This window comes from Chrysemys picta, chromosome 1 (assembly GCF_011386835.1).
Source record: "Chrysemys picta bellii isolate R12L10 chromosome 1, ASM1138683v2, whole genome shotgun sequence".
NCBI lineage: Eukaryota > Metazoa > Chordata > Testudines > Emydidae > Chrysemys > Chrysemys picta.
This window is the reverse complement of record NC_088791.1, coordinates 155045039-155062139: the sequence shown is the minus strand read 5'-3', so window position 1 is coordinate 155062139 and position 17101 is coordinate 155045039. Positions and strand designations below refer to the sequence as shown.

The 17101-nt window shown below is 48.1% G+C and overlaps 1 protein-coding gene across 1 annotated transcript in view; it reads right to left on the bottom strand.

Moving 5' to 3' along the window:
* Nucleotides 1–739: 739 nt before the first annotated feature.
* Nucleotides 740–17101, bottom strand: part of CCDC80 (coiled-coil domain containing 80) — a 31047-nt gene continuing 14685 nt past the window's right edge. The window contains exons 4-8 of the mRNA XM_065573704.1: nucleotides 14659–14795; nucleotides 13876–14024; nucleotides 8247–8350; nucleotides 2848–2928; nucleotides 740–1258 (exon numbers count right to left, since the gene is read on the bottom strand). Of these exons, the coding sequence (XP_065429776.1) occupies nucleotides 912–1258; nucleotides 2848–2928; nucleotides 8247–8350; nucleotides 13876–14024; nucleotides 14659–14795 (818 nt within the window). The 3' untranslated portion in view covers nucleotides 740–911. The remainder of the gene's footprint in view (nucleotides 1259–2847; nucleotides 2929–8246; nucleotides 8351–13875; nucleotides 14025–14658; nucleotides 14796–17101) is intronic.

Genomic DNA, 17101 nt, shown 5'->3' with positions numbered 1-17101 from the left:
CTGGTTGAAAAGCAAGTAAAAATGTTCACAAATATTTTTGAGAAATTTCTTCCTTTTCTGCCAAAATTCAATTTTTTTCAACCACCTAGAATTCGAACCCTGCTAGCTTACAGCTCTGGCTTAAGCAGAGCTGTAGCTAGGATGGATTTAATTATCTCATGGAGCAAGAACCCCAGCTAAAGAAATAGTGACATGCAGCAAGATTTCTTGTTCAGAGCTTTTTCTGCTGTATTGTATCAAATCCTTTAGCAACCCTTAAGGTTACATTTTGGTAGGTTATGGATGAAACTCAGCTAAGTACAAAGCTGATCTGTTATAAAAGAGATGCAGTCTTTTTAGACAAGGCATTTCAAAAGGTTTTTTAAAAAAATATTATAAAAGTGAACCTGCCCCACACTTCTTTCCTAAAATCTCCTTTCTCGGGAAAGTCCTGTGGTGTGATCCTCTGTCTGTTCATCAGCATGACACAAAATTCTCACTTTCCAATAAATATGCCTTGTTTTTCTCCTTGGAAAAAAATATATAAAGTGTTACAATGTCTATTGTACAGTTTGTGTCCTGGCTACAGTATGAGGTCCGTGGCTGAAAGGGCGGGGGAAAGATTTTGTTTTTTGTTTAATGCAAACAAACTGCAACTGGCGATGCCCTCTGATTACAGGGGTTAAAAAATATAAAGGAGTCTTTACTGCTTAAAAGCATCAGTGCTACTGGTTTGAAATATTTCACTTAAAGGCTTGTGGATTTTCAAAACGGCAAATACAATGTTTATTTTGGCCCTTGACTGAATACTGAAACAAAGAGGCATGGGCATTTAGGTGGCCTGAGAAGAATTTCCATGTCTGGCCACTTGCGGCTTGAACAGCTATTAGGATGCAGGCAAGAGACAGCAGTCAAAGGTTAAGTTGCTCTTTTTAGTATGGGTATCCATGGTGGTAACTTTCATGGTGACGGTAGTCATCTTGGTAACCTTCCTGGTATCCCTGGTGATAGCTATGGTAACCATACCCACCATACTCATCTTCTGGGCATCGCATGCCAAGTGATTGCTGAATTGCCATTTCCTGTCGCCGGAGCTGCATGGAATCGATCAAATCATACACGATCACCATGGACCACATTGGGGAAGGGTACCAGGATTTGACGTTTCCATCTTTCCCAACCAGAAGCATGGAGAAATATTCAGGGCTGATTTGGAAATAATTGCGGATGTCTTTCACCAGGTTAGCAGGGACATCTTCTCGCTCCACATTGGAGCTTCCTAGAAAAGGACAGAATCAGGAACAATGCTGGTGTTTTGGTTGCCCAGCTAAATGATAATTTGGAAAGTATGCCCTGTGGCCTTTTCTTCCTATTTTACTGCCCTCTGTAAAAGATCCTGGTCAATGTAAGGATCTCACAACCCTCCTCAGCAGAGATTGACTTCAGGACCTCCTGTTTCCAAAAACACAGGTCACTGTCATGTGAGCAGAAGAAGAATTTATTTGTTTCAGTAGGGTTTTATTTGTTCTGCAGGCTGTAGCCAACAGAGGGCGATATAATCACACACTCACGCACATGTCTGATATTCTATGCAATTTGGGGCAGTGGTTATATACTCCAAAAGAGAGCAAAGGTGGTGAGGTTCCTCCCTGTTTTCACCTCTCCTTTGGTGGATGTACTTAATAGGGGTACGTAGCTGAAAAGCTCCCTGCCTCCAACATGTGCTGTGGTAGTGAGATCTCTAGTGCAAGGCTAACCCCGTGTGGGCCTTGTGGCACTGAAGGAAGCAAGGACTTGATGATGAAAGGAACCTTGAATGAAGCCAGAGGCCTACACATGAGAAGTAGCTGTGACTGTGCTTTATTAGCTTCTCCTTAAGCCTTATAGGAGGTAATGGTATGGACACCCCTTTGGCGCGGGAGGGGGCGAGGAGAAGAGTGCATTTGACCCACTCTATTTTGACTTCAGTGGGAGCTACAGACATGCTGCACCCAGCTCCGTCCCTATACAGCCCGAGCGCCCCCCTCCCGGGCAGAGGGTCTAGGCTGCGCTCAAGGCCGGCGGGGCTGCGGAAGCAGGAGGTGTGGGGGCTGCTTTGGGGGCCCCCACAGGCCCAGAGCGGCCCGGGGGATTAGTGGGGGGCCTGGTGCCAGCATCAGGAAGCGGAACGACCCATCCCCAGCCTGCTCTGCTCCCCCTGCCCCAGCTGTGTTGCTCGGGGGAAGAGGCTTGGGGAAAAGTCCACCCCCCACCCCCACCCCCCCGCGCACTCACCGGCGGCAGGAAGCGGAGTGGAGCGGGCTGGGGCGCTCTGCTTCCCGCCACTGCCGGTGAATGCAGGGGTAGGCCTGACCTGTGCTGCCAGCGCCAGGTCCCCCCGCTAATCCCTTGGGCCGCGTCCGTCGCTGGGGGAGGGGGCTTGGGAGAAGGGTTGGGGTAGGGGCGGCGCAGGGGCAGAGGGAGTTGTCCTGGGCCCCGCACCCCCCTAGGAACGCACAGTGGGGCCAGCTGGGGTATGGGGCTGGCTGCCGGCGCTGCCGCATCGAAGCACGCAGCTGCATAGGGCATCATGAAATTTGGGGCAATTTGGTGCCCCAAATTTCATGGTGCCCTACGCAGCTGCGTATTCTGCGTATGCTTAAGGATGGCCCTGGCTGCACCTTTCAGGCTCAGGCTCATCATTTTTATCCTGGCAGCGTCTCTTAAACAGGAATGTTATGAAAGTTAGAAAATGTGCTTTAATTCTAGTCATAGCTGTGCCTCTTACCACCCTTTCAAGCAAAGGTCCCAGCTGCCCCTTAAAAACACACAGTGCTGTGTATGTGCCCTTCATGAGCAGTCATTAAAGACTGGGAAACCATTTCTCACCATTGATGGGATACAGTTCTAAGACACCACCGATCTCTTCCCCGAGTCCTAGCAGCTTGAGGATAGTTATGTGGCGCAGACCTGCAAAGGAACGAGAGAGGCTTTGGGTGACACCAGATCTTTCCACTCAGTCATGGACAGATGTTATTTTAACTGTCCAGATCTATGCTTGTTTGTTGGGGTCCAATCCCACCCTTCTGTGCAGGGACTGTCACTGATTTCAATCGGAGTGCTGCACGTGAGCCATAGACTGAAGCAACCATTCTGATAGTCTAGTCTGACCTCCTGCGTAACACAGGCCGTAGAATTTCCCTGAAATAATTCTGTGGCATGGTGGGCTTAATCAGGGGTTGGAATTTGGGGCTAAACTAATCCATACAGGCAGTGTGAAACTTACGTTGTGAAAGCAGACACACAGGAGCATCCAATGTGGTTCTGCTGCATGGGAAGGCAACCACAGAGGGGACCGGCACACTGGGGAATTGCATAGGCCAACTCTGTGTGCATAACTTCCTTTTCCCACACAATGGGAGGTGGGTTTGCGGGTGAGGGAAGTGGGGTGGGTGAGGTGCACCAGGAGGGACACATGGCAGGTGGATGCTACTGCAGTAGCAGTCATGGAGTCTCCTGGCATGTACATGGATGGTTTCTTCAGAGGCTGAACGAAGGAGCCCTCTTGTCCCAGGCCCAGCCTTTTAAGTTGTTCCTTAAATTTTCTGCTAATGTTCTTACACTTGCATAAACCAGAGTACAGAATAGCTCCTGCACATCTCTGGTCAGGTATACATAACAATAGCTCCATACTTGTGTTTATTGTTTGACTCAGAGAGTCTTTCATGAGGTCCAAACAACATGTGAGTTGGTGATCTTGTATTAGTTCCACCACCCAGGAATTGAAATGCCATGGGAAGAGCAGCTCTCATGTTGTTTTGGCCTCCACCATGGCTCTACTCAGTCAAAACTGCCAACAACTAAGATCTGCAGGATTTTGCTCTAAGTCATTAAAAACAACAACAACAACCTGTGAACAAAGTAAATATGAACAAAGACAAATATTAGAACCTCCGCTCACCCTGGCACAAAGCCACTAGGGCATTCATGTTAAGGCAGGTAAGCTGGGCAGATGCAATTTACTTAGGGTTACCATATTTTGTGCCTCCAAAAGGAGGACACTCCACGGGGCCCTGGCCCCGCCCCCAGCCCCGCCCCAACTCCGCCCCCTCCCCCGAAGTCTCCGCCCCCTCCCCTGCTTCCCGCGAACATTTAATTCGCAGGAAGCCTGGGCAGGTAAGGGAGGGTGTGGGGGGAGGAGGTGCGGCCCAGGCTGGCCCCCCCGGCGGCTCCAGCCTGGGTCGGCTCGGGCCCTGGGGTGCCGGCCCTGGCCCCCGGCCGACCACCCCCGGCCCGCCCAGCACTGCCGGCCGGCCCCGGCGGCCCAGCGCACCCCCCGGCTCCCAGCCCCGGCGGCCCAGCGCACCCCCCCCGGCGGCCCGGCCCCAGCGCACCCCCCCGGCGGCCCGGCCCCAGCGCACCCCCCCGGCGGCCCGGCCCCAGCGCACCCCCCCGGCGGCCCGGCCCCGCGGCCCCGGCCCGGCTCCCGGCCCGGCCCAGCGCACCCCCCCGGCTCCCGGCCCCGGCGGCCCAGCGCACCCCCCCGGCTCCCGGCGGCCCAGCGCACCCCCCCCGGCTCCCGGCCCCGGCGGCCCAGCGCACCCCCCCGGCGGCCCGACCCCGCAGCCCAGCGCACCCCCCCAGCGGCCCGGCTCCCGGCCCGACCCCCCGGCTCCCGGCCCCAGCGCACCCCCCCGGCGGCCCCGGCCCGGCCCAGCGCACCCCCCCGGCCCCGCGCACCCCCCCGGCGGCCCGGCTCCCGGCCCGACCCCCCGGCTCCCGGCCCCGCGGCCCAGCGCACCCCCCCGGCGGCCCGGCTCCCGGCCCCGTGGCCCAGCGCACCCCCTCGGCGGCCCGACCCCGCGGCCCCGGCCCGGCACTGCGCCCCTGGACCCCGGCCCGGCACCGCGCGCCCGGCCCCGCGACCCCAGCCCAGCCCTCCCTCCCGATTTTCCCGGACATGCCCGGCTTTTGGGGATTTCCCCCCGGACGGGGATTTGAGCCCCCAAAAGCCGGACATGTCCGGGAAAATCCGGACGTATGGTAACCCTAATTTACTGCTCACTTTTATAAATTGCTCATAATTTCCCCAAATTAGGGAGCATACGCTCTGCCCCTTGGCTTTAAATGCATGGATTGTGAGCAGTGTTCCCTCTAATTTTCCCCACACATGTGCAGAATGAATTTTATATGTGCACCAATATGGAGGTGCACATACAAAATTCATGTGGTGGGGGTCGGGCCGAGGGGTATGGAGTGTCGGAGGGGGCTTAGGGCTGGCGCAGAGGGTTGATGTGCAGGGGGGTCAGGGCTCTGGCTGGGAGTGTGGGCTCTGGGGTGGGAACAGGAATGACGGGCTCAGGATTGGGGCAGAGGGTAGGGGTGTGAGGGCTCTGGCTTGGGGTATGGGCTCTGGGGTGGGGCAGAGGGTTGGGGGGCAGGCTCTGGGGTTGGTCCGGAGATGAGGGGCTCAGGGATGGGGCAGAGGGTTGGGGTGTTTGCGGGGGTGCAGGCTGGGGATGAGGGGCTCAGGGCTGGGGCAGAGGTTTGGGGAGGGGCTCTGGGGTGAGGCTGGGGCAGAGGGCTGGGGTGTGTCGGGGGGTGAGGGCTCTGGCTGGGGGTGCAGGCTCTGGGGTGGGGCCAGGGATGAGGGGTTTGGAGTGCAGGAGGGTGCTCCAGGGCTATGGTGGGGAGAGAGGACTCCCTCCCAGCTCTCGCTTGCTCCTCCCTCCACCCTGCAGCAGCACCTGGGCTGGGGGGGAGAAGTGCCTCTCCCTGCTGCGGCAGCTCCGGGGCTGGGGCCGGGGGATAGGGCTGGGCCAGGGCTGGGCTGGGGCCGGGGTGCCCCGGCCACGCAGGTCCAGGACTGAGTTGGGGCCGTGGGAGGGGCACTGCGGCTGGTCCCGGATAGGCGGGTTCCCTGAGCACCTGTGCGGTGCTAAATGTGCTGCTGCGCAGCCGTGCAGTTTACAGGGAACTTAGGTTGTGAGGGGCAGGGTGAATAATCTCAAGTGAAGAAGCTGTAGGGTCTGGTAACTGATCAGGCAGCCTTTGAAGTGTCATGTTGATCTCCTAATACTGGAAGGATGGTCAGAGACCATCACCAGGTGCAAAGCAAAACTATGTTACTGTATCAGACCATGAGTCCAGTAGCCCACCCCCACACCCCTGCCATACCAGATCAACCCAGTGGTCCATCTAATCTCATAGCCCTCTAGGGGAGTGTCCTGCCATGCTGGATCAGACCATTGGTCCATCGTAGTCTGGTATCCTGCCTTTGGCAATAGAAGTATCAAAAAAGGGAAAATCACTCCCTTCTAATTACTCCTGACCAGTTGTGCAACCCTGCTCATGGGGATGAAAACTCCTTCCTGACCCATGGAGCAGTTGTTGGGGTGAGATTCACAAAGGTATTTCAGGTACCTATCTTCCATTGAAATCAAGGGGAGTTAGGTCCCTAAATATATTTGTGAATCCCTCTCTTCGTGCCTTGATGCATGAGATTTTGTTACCTTCGTTTGCAAAAAATCTCAGGAGATCCAAAGAGTAGTGAGAGCTTTATTTTAAATCAGTGGAAAGAAATGAAGAGAGAACCCCACCAAATGCATGAAAAAGTCAGCATGCAGAGAATAATGTGCTTATTCATAAGATGTACAGTGGCAAACTGTTTGGAGGTAACATAACCTGTAGCCCTCAAGTGGGAAATTACTACATGGATCAGATTAAATCAGGCGTCCATTTTTTCTTTTTTAGACAGAGGATTGGAATGTTGTCTTTGAGAAAAAATCATGGAGACGCACCAGGGTCCCAGTTAGTGAGGCACCTCTTTCTATACTGGGAAGAGTCCTGGAAGCTACTATTCTAGTGACCCAGAGGCAGGATGCTTGGAAATGCACAACTTGATTTAGGATATTCAACCATGGCATGAGGAAAAAAGGAGGGTCATGCCTTATTAACGTTCTTGAATTCCTTAAGGATATCCCCAACAAAGGGAAGAAAGTTAAATGAATAGTGGCTGTATGCAGATCTTCAGAAAGTATGTGACAAGGTTCCACATCACACACTAATTTGGTATCAAGGGAAATGGAAGTGGCTGAGGGTGTGTATTACAGTGAGACTGCAATTAAGAGAGTGACTCTGTAAGGCCTGATCTACACTATGGGAGGATCGATCTAAGTTATGCAACTTCAGTTACGTGAAAAATGTAGCTGAAGTCGACGTACTTAGATTGACTTACTGTGGTGTCTTCACTACGGTGAGTCAACTGCTGCCGCTCTCCCGTCGACTCCGCCTACGCCTCTCACCGAGCTGGAGTGCAGGAGTCGACGGGAGAGCGCTCGGGGATCGATTTATTGCGTCTAGACTAGACATGATAAATCAATCCCTGCTGGATCGATCGCTGCCCGCCGATCCGGCCGGTAGTGAAGACATACCTTAAGTGACATTGTGTGGATTCCTGTTTATTCAGGCACCAGTGACATTCAGTGAAACAGTTGGAGACTTCTGCTACAGTAGGCATTCCACTACATCGCCGTTCAACAGGGAAAAAATCTAGCTCTTGTCACTACAGCTGCACAGAAGACTCCAGACAGTGTGGAGCTATGATGCATGGAGGAGGCTACGCACCAGAAAGCTGGGCAGTGGTGTACTTGCTCCATTTACATGGCTGGCAGGGGTAGGACAGGGAATAGGCAGAGCTGAGGGAGCCCCCACTGCATGGATCCTCTAGCTCTTCCTTTCCAGTAAGGCTATAGGCGCCCTGAGGGCTCTTCGTGCTAAGGGGCTGAAGTGGCCTCCATGAAGATGCTTTACATAGTTGGGATGAGGAAGGAAAGAAAAACATAGCTCCCGCCATCCTTCCATGCATCTCCTTGCTGCCCATCCTGGCTCTGTACTGGGCTGATGATTGGTTCCTATAAGCACAACGTGCTTATACCACTAATTTGCTGAGTTGTGACAAGAAGATGGACAAGCCCAGGGCTGTTCTATTGCTAAAATGCCCATCAGAGAGAGAGTCTGAAGGAGCTTAACTCTTCCCTAACCTAAATGAGGGATTTCAGAGGAGGGATCAGCATCCCCAACGGTATGCTTAGGTGGCAGCGGTTACTACGGTTCATGTCAGAGGTTTGTCTTCTTTCATCCCTAGCTGGGTGGATTCGGTTAAGTTTTCAGTTGGACAGACTTCCTCAGACTGTCTGGGTTTAGATCTGAGTGAAGGAATCCATCCCCAAATGGCACTCCGGAAGGATGTGGTATGGGGAGCAAGAGAGTAATACAGTCTGACTTACCAAAATTACAGGCCTGTCCACTGAGGGCAGAAAGCTGCTGGGAATAGGCCCAGTCCTCGTCGTTGGGAGCAGAGATCACCAGCAGCCTCCTCCTCCATCGGAATCTGGAAAGAGATGAGAACACAACAGAGAAGCATTGTTCTGTGCTGCCTCAAGCACCCTGCGCATTGTTTTTAATTGAGGGGTCAGAGTAGATATGGTATTTCACAGCCTTCAAAGTGCTTTATGGAGCAGCCAAGGGGGCCCATTGGACGCTACTGTGACTCACATGATGCACAATGCATCTTGCTCCTAAGGGAGCATCATTTTGAAGGAAAATTCCCACCCATCTCTAGTGGGGAAGCATTTTTAAAAGGTTTGTTAGTGTTAACTTAGGTGCTGAATGTGCTCCCCTAACTTGCTTAGGGGGGTTATAGAACTATAGAAAAACAGCTTAACTCAGCTTTCATTATTGCTATAGTTCATATTTGGGGGTATGTCTATACTGCAGCTGGAGGTAGGTTTGGTAAGCTAGTGTGCTTAAAAATAGCGGTGGCACTGGCAGCAGCATGGGCTAATTGCCCCGACTACAGTCCTATCTGAGACCCTAGGTACATACTTGGGTGGCTAGCCCATCACACTGCCACAGCTACATGGCTATTTTTAGTGCACTAGCTTGATCAAAACTAGCATGTGTATGTCTACCCAAGTTGGAAATTACACCACCAGCTGCAAAACAGATGACGACTTTGAGAGTTTAGAGGAGATGTGCTACAGCACTGATACTCAGACTGCGGCTTTTAACCACAAGTGGCTCTTTAATGTGTCTCCTGCAACTCTTTGCAGCATATAATATTAAAACACTGTGTGATTTAATTGTTAACCAGTCTGTTATTAACCAATCAGGATACTTTTACTATGTTATTAAGCTATCAACTTGCACTAAGTTATTAACTTATTTGTTCTGAGAATAATATATAAAAAACTAAATATTTCCCCCATTATTCACACTACTGTGGCTGGTGTGGGTAATGTTCATTGCTAATTTGACTCCTTAACACTGAGGTCTGCATATCACTGTGCTACAGGAAGCAGGGAAAGAAGGCAAGAGATGAAGAATGAGAAACAGGGGATGGGCAAAGCATCTTAAAAATAAACCCAAGCTCTCCCCCCACATGCCATTCTCCAATTTAGATTTGAATCTAGAACCAAATTCAAGCCATATGTTTATGAAGGTTTGCAAATGTTTGGTCAATGTTTTCATTCGTTATTTGTATTCAAATTAGAGATGGAGCCTGAGCTGCAAAGTTTGTATCCAGACCTGAGTTGTCTCAAAGTTCAGGTAGTGTTCAGATCTAGGACTTTGGTTCATCCCATTTACAGCTGGGATTCTCCATTAATTTCATAGTGTGGCCCACGTCTTAATAAAGGGCTTATCTCCTCTGCTCCTGTTTGCCATGATCACCTCCCCCCCAATATTCATGAATGTACAAACCACCTCCCCCTCCCATATATGAGTACAATGTCCCTGTGGCAACTAGAGCATTTTTTTCCATGGAAAAGGAGGATGAGAGGAACAATGGTCTAGTGATTTAACGTGCTGACTTAGGAGACATGGGTTCAGGTCCCTGCTCCACCCTGGCTTTCCTGTGTAACCTTGGGGTAAGTTATTTTAGTCTCTCTCTATCTCTCTCTGCCTCAGTTCTTCATCCTGTATAATGTGGGTAATAGCACTGCTCTACCTCAGAGGGGTGTTGGGACAGTAAATGTGATAAAGACTGTGAGATGCTCAGATAGTGGGGTAATGGGAGCCATATATATAGCTACGAGAGAAAAGTATTGAGTGTACTCTTGGCTTCATTTTAGCAGTTGGAACAAGGAGGAGCCAGCACCATGTGACTAGCCAGCTCCCTGTGGACCAGAATCAGGTGTTCCACAGACCAGCGTTTGGGAACCTCTGCAGTAGAGGAATATAGGCTAGATGTACCTTGAGGGTCCAGGTCTGAACACACTCAATATTTGGGGGTGCTGGATTTAGGAGTTCAGTTTCATCTCTAATTATCATACCTATGTTGTTCCCAGTTCTATCCAGGAGTGGAAGAGGATAAAGCCTGATCTCAATTTTGCATATCCAAACATCTTGACTAAGCATCTGAATTTTGAATGCTCAGCCAACTTGACCCTCCAAATCTCAAGATCTTTACCCATTGCCATCTCTAGTTAATATAATGGCACTGGGAATTGTATTTCAGACTGGGACAGAAAAATCACCATAGAATTTCTCACAATACACGTTAGCTTTCAAGCTGTTCTATGCTGCTAGAAGAGCTCCAACAGGTTGCAGTCATACAGTTTGTATATGGATTAGAGCTGCTCCTTCTAACTGAACATTTCACTGTGAGGACCACCTGGCATTATCTTATCCAAGAAGGGTGGTGACGGGGAAAGATTTGTAACCAGTCTCAAAAACCTAAATGAAAGGTTACTTAGTATTTTAAAACAACACTTTTCTCCGTAAAGGTGCCTCCACATCCAAAACTAATTAGGTTTAAAAGAATTCACAAAACTGCAGGGATATTTTTGTGCCAGGAAATGCTCTTTTAAATGGAGGCAGATGTTGCTATAATACATAATAATAACAACGGTATTTACTTTGAGCAGTATGATACAAGCCTGTAAGACATCCCAAAGCTTCAAAACCTGTCAGTGTCGCCATTCACAGGTAACTCTGAATTAGTTGATTGTCTTTTTGAAATTTTTGAGCTGAGTCCAAAAAGAAAGGTCTACACGCATGGTAATTTTCTGGGGAGGTTCTAAGTAGGCCAGTGCTTGTGTCACAGCATGGCCTGCTGGGACAAAAGCCAGGACTTTTGTTGGGGTAGGGAGTTGCTGTTGTGACTTTTTTATTTTAAGTAAAAAAACAAGTTACATTGTTTTTTAGGCTATTGATGCCAGCTGATGAAGCAATGGCTGAGTTCCTCAGCCATATTGCATAGCAAAGAGATGCAAGCCAGCTCCTGACTAGCTGGTCTGCTGATGAGGTAATGGCCCTGCTTCCTCTCCCAGGCCCATTACCTCATCAGCACACCAGCTAGTCAGGTAGCTGTAGTCTTTCCACTGCCTTTAATGGGCTTTGGATCCGTTTCCCCGTGGAGCACGGTGAAGAAATCGAGGGCAGCTCCTAACCAGCTGGTCTGGTGGTTTGGCAATCAATGGCCTGACTTCTTCATTCCAGTAAGACTGAAGAGAGAGATTCTTGGGAGGGAGCCTTAAGCCCTGAAGAGTGCCCTGCTGGCAGGAGGAAGCCTATGTGGGAGTGTGTGGGCGGAGTGAAAGAAAGGGAAAAATCACGTCACCCTTTTAAAAAAAAAAAAAAAATCTCCTTTGTGATATTTTCAAAACTTGACATGGGAAAAGCCCCATCCTAGCTATAAGTAGGGGCTTAGGATGGAAATTTTGGATTAGATTCTGCCATGGCACCTACCCATGCAGCCACATGGACTAAGGTGTAAATCGGGCTGGAATTTGGCTCATAAATGATGAGAGCCTCTTGCAGGAGTTGTTTATTTAAGAAAAACATTCACAAAGTTAATTCATAAAAAACAGTGGGGGCAGAATTGGAGCAAGGCCGGAGGGAGAAGTTCTACAGGAGACGGAAGAGTAGCCGCAGTTCTGATGCACAAACATGTCTGATACACTGAGTCCCCTTTTCCCGTGGTCTTCCATCCAAGTACCGGCCTGACTCAGCCCAACCCTCTGGCTCTGCTGGAATGAATCACTCACTCAGCCTATGCTGTCATCGCCAGTGTAGATGTTTGGGGATGGACTTTACCAAGGAACCTGTACCATGAGCCTTCAGCTGTGCAAGGATGAAGATAATTGACAATACAGTGCTTCCCACAGTTAGTAAGGGACTGGCACCCACATACCTCTTCACCAGGGCCTTATTTCTGATAAACAGCAGGCCTGGCATTTGGAATCTGAGAGCCTCCAGGCAGCTTTGTATCCAGACCTTCAACCTCTTTTCCCTACAACCACCCTCCATTCTCTACATTAGTCTGCAAGGGAGGTCAATGGTCTCAGTCCGGTCAGTGAGCTCAGACAGCATAGTCAAATATCCTGTGTTAAATTGGGACTGGCCCCCGCTCCAAATGGACACTCCCCACGAACATCTGTGGGTTTCAAGGGTTCCCAAAGACCGCTCTGACTAGTGGTTTCCTTCCATGCCATTGACGCAAATTAAGAATGATATTTACAGTTTAATTGACTTCCCTGATGAGAGACAGCAAGGGGTGACTCAGTTCTGGCAGTTTCATTCACAGGGAGAGGTAGTTTATGGACAAAACAAAATGAGCCCTGCTGAGGGCCAGGCCAGATTCAGTGACTGGCACGATCTATCCACCCTTTAAAGACCCATTGATTCTCACTTCCTAGAAAACAAAAACATCTTTGGAGACAGTTGTGTTTATAGATCCTCTATTTCTGCCTTTCTCTTCCCCTGTTGTTTTTTTATTACTAGGACTATTTTTAGGGAAACACAATTTTGTGGCTTCCTTCTCTGCTAGTATACAGCCTCTTTATTGCCTAGGACAGCTGTTCCCAAAGTGCGGTTCTTCTTGGTGGTGTAGAATGAGTCATTCTGAGAGCCAAGCAGGAGGGGAATGGGGGAGTTTGGAGATGTGGTGGATCTGGTAAAGGCTCTCACTCGCTCTCTCTGAGGAAGTGGCCCTCAGAAAAAAGAACCAATGACTTATGCATTCACCTCTCCCGGCTGCTTATTCCCCCTTGGAGTCACAATCCTCAATGTCCTCTCAGTTATTTTCATAGCAATCAGGCATAAGAGCACAAACTGAGGATGTTGATGGTAGGGGAGGAATATGCAGCAGCAGCAGATGAAATCCTGAACAACAGGAGATCTCATTTTGTGCAGATCACCCAGAGCTTCAGATCTGAATTTCTCCAAAGTCCAGGCACATTTTACACCCAGGGGTTTTGCCTTGTGGGGAGAAGAGTAATACAGAATATACAGACTACATGAGCAAAGCCGTCTCTCTAGGCAGGTTTTTTCAGATGTTTTCCAGGAGGCATTAGCAGCTCTTTTATACTGGCTGGTGACTAACACTGGGCAAAGAAAGGCAGAATTATTTCAGACATGATAAGAAGGACGTTAGGGAAAATGGAGTCCGTGATCTGAACTGCTCAGAAGGAGTTGCAACTGAAATAATGAGATTGTCGCGTGTGGCGTCCAGCGACTGAAGTACAGAAACATTGCAATGCTATTCTAGAGCTTAACAGGTTCAAAGCATTGCACAAACATGAGCTAATTAATCCTCCCTTGCCCCTGTGAAGCAGATTAACTTTATCTGTGGAAACAGACACAGAAAAGTGAAGTGTCTTGGCTAAGACTATGCAGTGAGCCTGTGGAAACAGAACCCAGGAGACCCCATTTCCAGGGCTCTACTCTCCACAAGAGTATGCTGCAGCTGCATCAGAGTTAACTGTGGTTAAATCTCATTACTTTGCTGGAAATGATCAATATTGCAAAGTCTATTAAAAAAAACTCTTTCCTTAAAAATAAAGTATGCCAGATATTTTAAATATGATTAATTATCACTAGCAGCTAGAAACAGGTCAGTGCTGAAAGTAATACCTGGATAAGAAGTTTTCCAGGGACTGTTTCTTGTCATCTTTGCAGACAATACCTTCCCTCTTCTGCTTTTCCATATCTTTGATTCGTGACTGGAAGGTGTCAACGAAATCAAATATTGACTTCATTGCAATGGGCACTTCATAATATTGCTATAAAATAAAAGGTAAAGAATAGGTCAAATTACAAGCAAAGTCCTTAAGCACATAACATGCCACTGCCAGAAGAGATAGAGAGGGTGGAAACTGTCTCTGATTTCACAGAGTCTGATTGTGAGGAACTGGACTATTCCTAGGATTCCAGCTTTAAATGTTTGCCTTGTAGGACAAACTTGTGTGTCAAGACACTGCACACAACTCACTAGAATCAGGTTATCTTGCAGTATCGTGCTGTGTCCTAGAACATCATTCATATACGATGCCGCATCAGCGTGTTGTGTCATGATATCCCATGGCAGCCTCAGGCTGCATTTCAGGACATCATGTGCTGCATTCAGCTCCTCTGATAGAGGTAGTTTTATGCTTGTGGTGAGTTGCCAGAGCACCATCCCAGCACACACACACACCTCCCACTGGAGTTCCCCCATCTTGAAAAGATGGGCTATGCTCTCCACCCTTCCCATTTGCTGTCAATCTCCCATGCTGTCCACCTTCTAGCTGATGAAACCCTTATGACCCTCCAAGTAATGGCAAGGTCCTGAACCAGCCTCTCTCGTGCATCTCATAACAGTCCACAGCATATTTCTGCTTTCCAATGCCTTTACGTTCAAAGAGCTCAACTCCCCACCTTGACCCTCATGTCAATATCCGTCAGCACCATGAAGAAGTCATTGTAGGTCATCCCGTATTCTTTCCTCAGCTCATTGATGAGGTGCTGGTCCACTAGGTCATCATCCTCTACCACCTTCATGGGCTTCTCATTATCTTAAAAGCAAATAAACTGCTGATAAACATGGAATCACAGAGCAAACTCATCAGTTTCATCATATAAGTCACACAAAAGGGACCCAAACATCACCCACTCTCCCTCTTGCTAGTCATAACGGGCCATAGTTTTCAAAAGGGAAGTGATTTTGGCTGCCCAATTTGCGGCACCGTAAAGGGGACTGATTTTCAGTCCCCACCTTCTGAAAATCAGGCCCCTTAAAAGTATCTTGAGCTGGACATCCAAAATTGCTAGTCACTTTTGAAAATCGAGGCCATGTGTAGTTTATCCTGAAGGAACTCAAAGATCTTCACAGATATTTCACAACTACGGAAATGCAGTCACTTCTGGAATGGTATGTAGTGATTATTTAACAGTGCACCGCAACATTCTAGGAAAAACAACATATCCAAATAAAACAGCACAGAGAATTTAAAACTGTAAAATACAGTTAACACAGTTGGATTTTGGTTAGGATTCCTGAGTTAACATCCCTATTCTTGCAAAAATTGACATGGGATCTTTAATGACCACAAGTGACCAGGACTGCTGTTTTGTTTCATCCGAAAGGCAGCAGGTCCAGTCCTTTAGTGCTGTGTTGGGGTACTGATTTGCTACTGAGTGCCACCTACTGATCATACACACACACACTTCCCCATGCCAGCATTCAACAATTGAAAAAGCAAGGTCTGCAGGTCAAGCCTGATTATGTAAATACACTCATCTCTACTGCGATCACAAAGACATTAAAAAAGGCTTGCTAAAACACAGAGACAGTATTTTCATTTTGAAAAGAAAGCATCTTTGAGTTATCCACATGCAGCCCCCCCAAAGTAAAACTAAACTAACCAAAATCTCAAACAGCTGAAAAGATTTTTAACAAGTGAAAACATTATTTTTGTTTTCCTACATCTGAATAACCAAAGTGACCAAATTGATCCTGCAGACACTTTCACATACGCACCAGAAAAATAAAAAAAATTGCTTCGAAGAAGTGACCATAAGAAACCATAAAAAATTTCAGTCCATTATAAAGGTATAGCCAGGTGGCTTAAAAAAGATTTGAAACAGCAATGTCATCATCATCTCAATCTCAGCCAGAGTGTCAATAGTGCTGTTCTATAGTACTACAGCAACGATCTAAAACACTCCACTACACAATAGCATTCCTGCAGTGTTTTGTATAGTTTCTGTTTGTTTCTGTAAAGGATGCCACAATCGCACATGAAGCACCTGTTAAATGGGATTAACTCTGGCTCAGGTGTCATCTTTAAAGTGGCTATTACCACAACACAGCACCGAAAGAAAAAGGTGCATAATCCAAAGTGTTTGTAATATCCAAAAGAGATATTAAAAGGTACATGCAGCAGAGGGTGAGATCATACTGGACCCCCACTATCTTCTATTGCAATTCCCTAAGAATGCAGGTGGAAACAGGAACAATAAGATATATTAAATCTCACAGCACAGGAATCATATTAACGTCTAGCAATAGAGAAATAAATACATGAAAAATGACATTAAAGGAAATGTGGGGCACAACAAACTGTGAAAGAGTACAGTCATAACTATGCTATGCTCTTCTATAGCACCTGCCACCTGAGGATCTCAAAGCACTCTGCAATCATTAATTAAGCCCTCCCCGCAACAGCCCAAGATGTATATATTGCTATCCCCAATTGCAGATGGAGAAACTGAGACATAGGTATTAAGTGACTTGCCTAAGTCAGAAAAAAGCAGTGGCAGAGCTGCAATAGGACCCAGGAGTCCCACTCCCCTGCTCTAACCATTAGACAATAGTGAATAGAGACGAGGCAAACTAAGTTGGATAAACTAAGTAAATACTGACCAGAATATTTGATCTCTGCAAACAGTTTGGTTCACTATTCATTACTTTTCTTTTTCATGGATTTCTGAACATCTCCATGCTATGGGGGATATGGGTGTGGATTCAAAGCTCGCTGCAGGCCCATTGTCTCTATAACTGGATGCACAAAAACCCTGGATCCAGTTCAGATATGGATCTGAACTTTTTGTAGCTTGGGCCTGTTTCTAATAGAAATACTCAACAGTCTGAATATTCCAGTGGTCACAATTTCTATTATGGGTATATTTACAAATAGTTTATGAAGGGTTAGTACATGATTAACAGCATGTTATGGACAGGATTCATATGTGCTAAACATGGTCATAGGCACAGCGGTAGAAGATGATGTCGTTGATTACAAGCTTTGGTTATAAGCAACCTATTGAGTCCCTGGACTTTGACAATCACTTAACCATTTATTAAAACAGCTGTAAATCA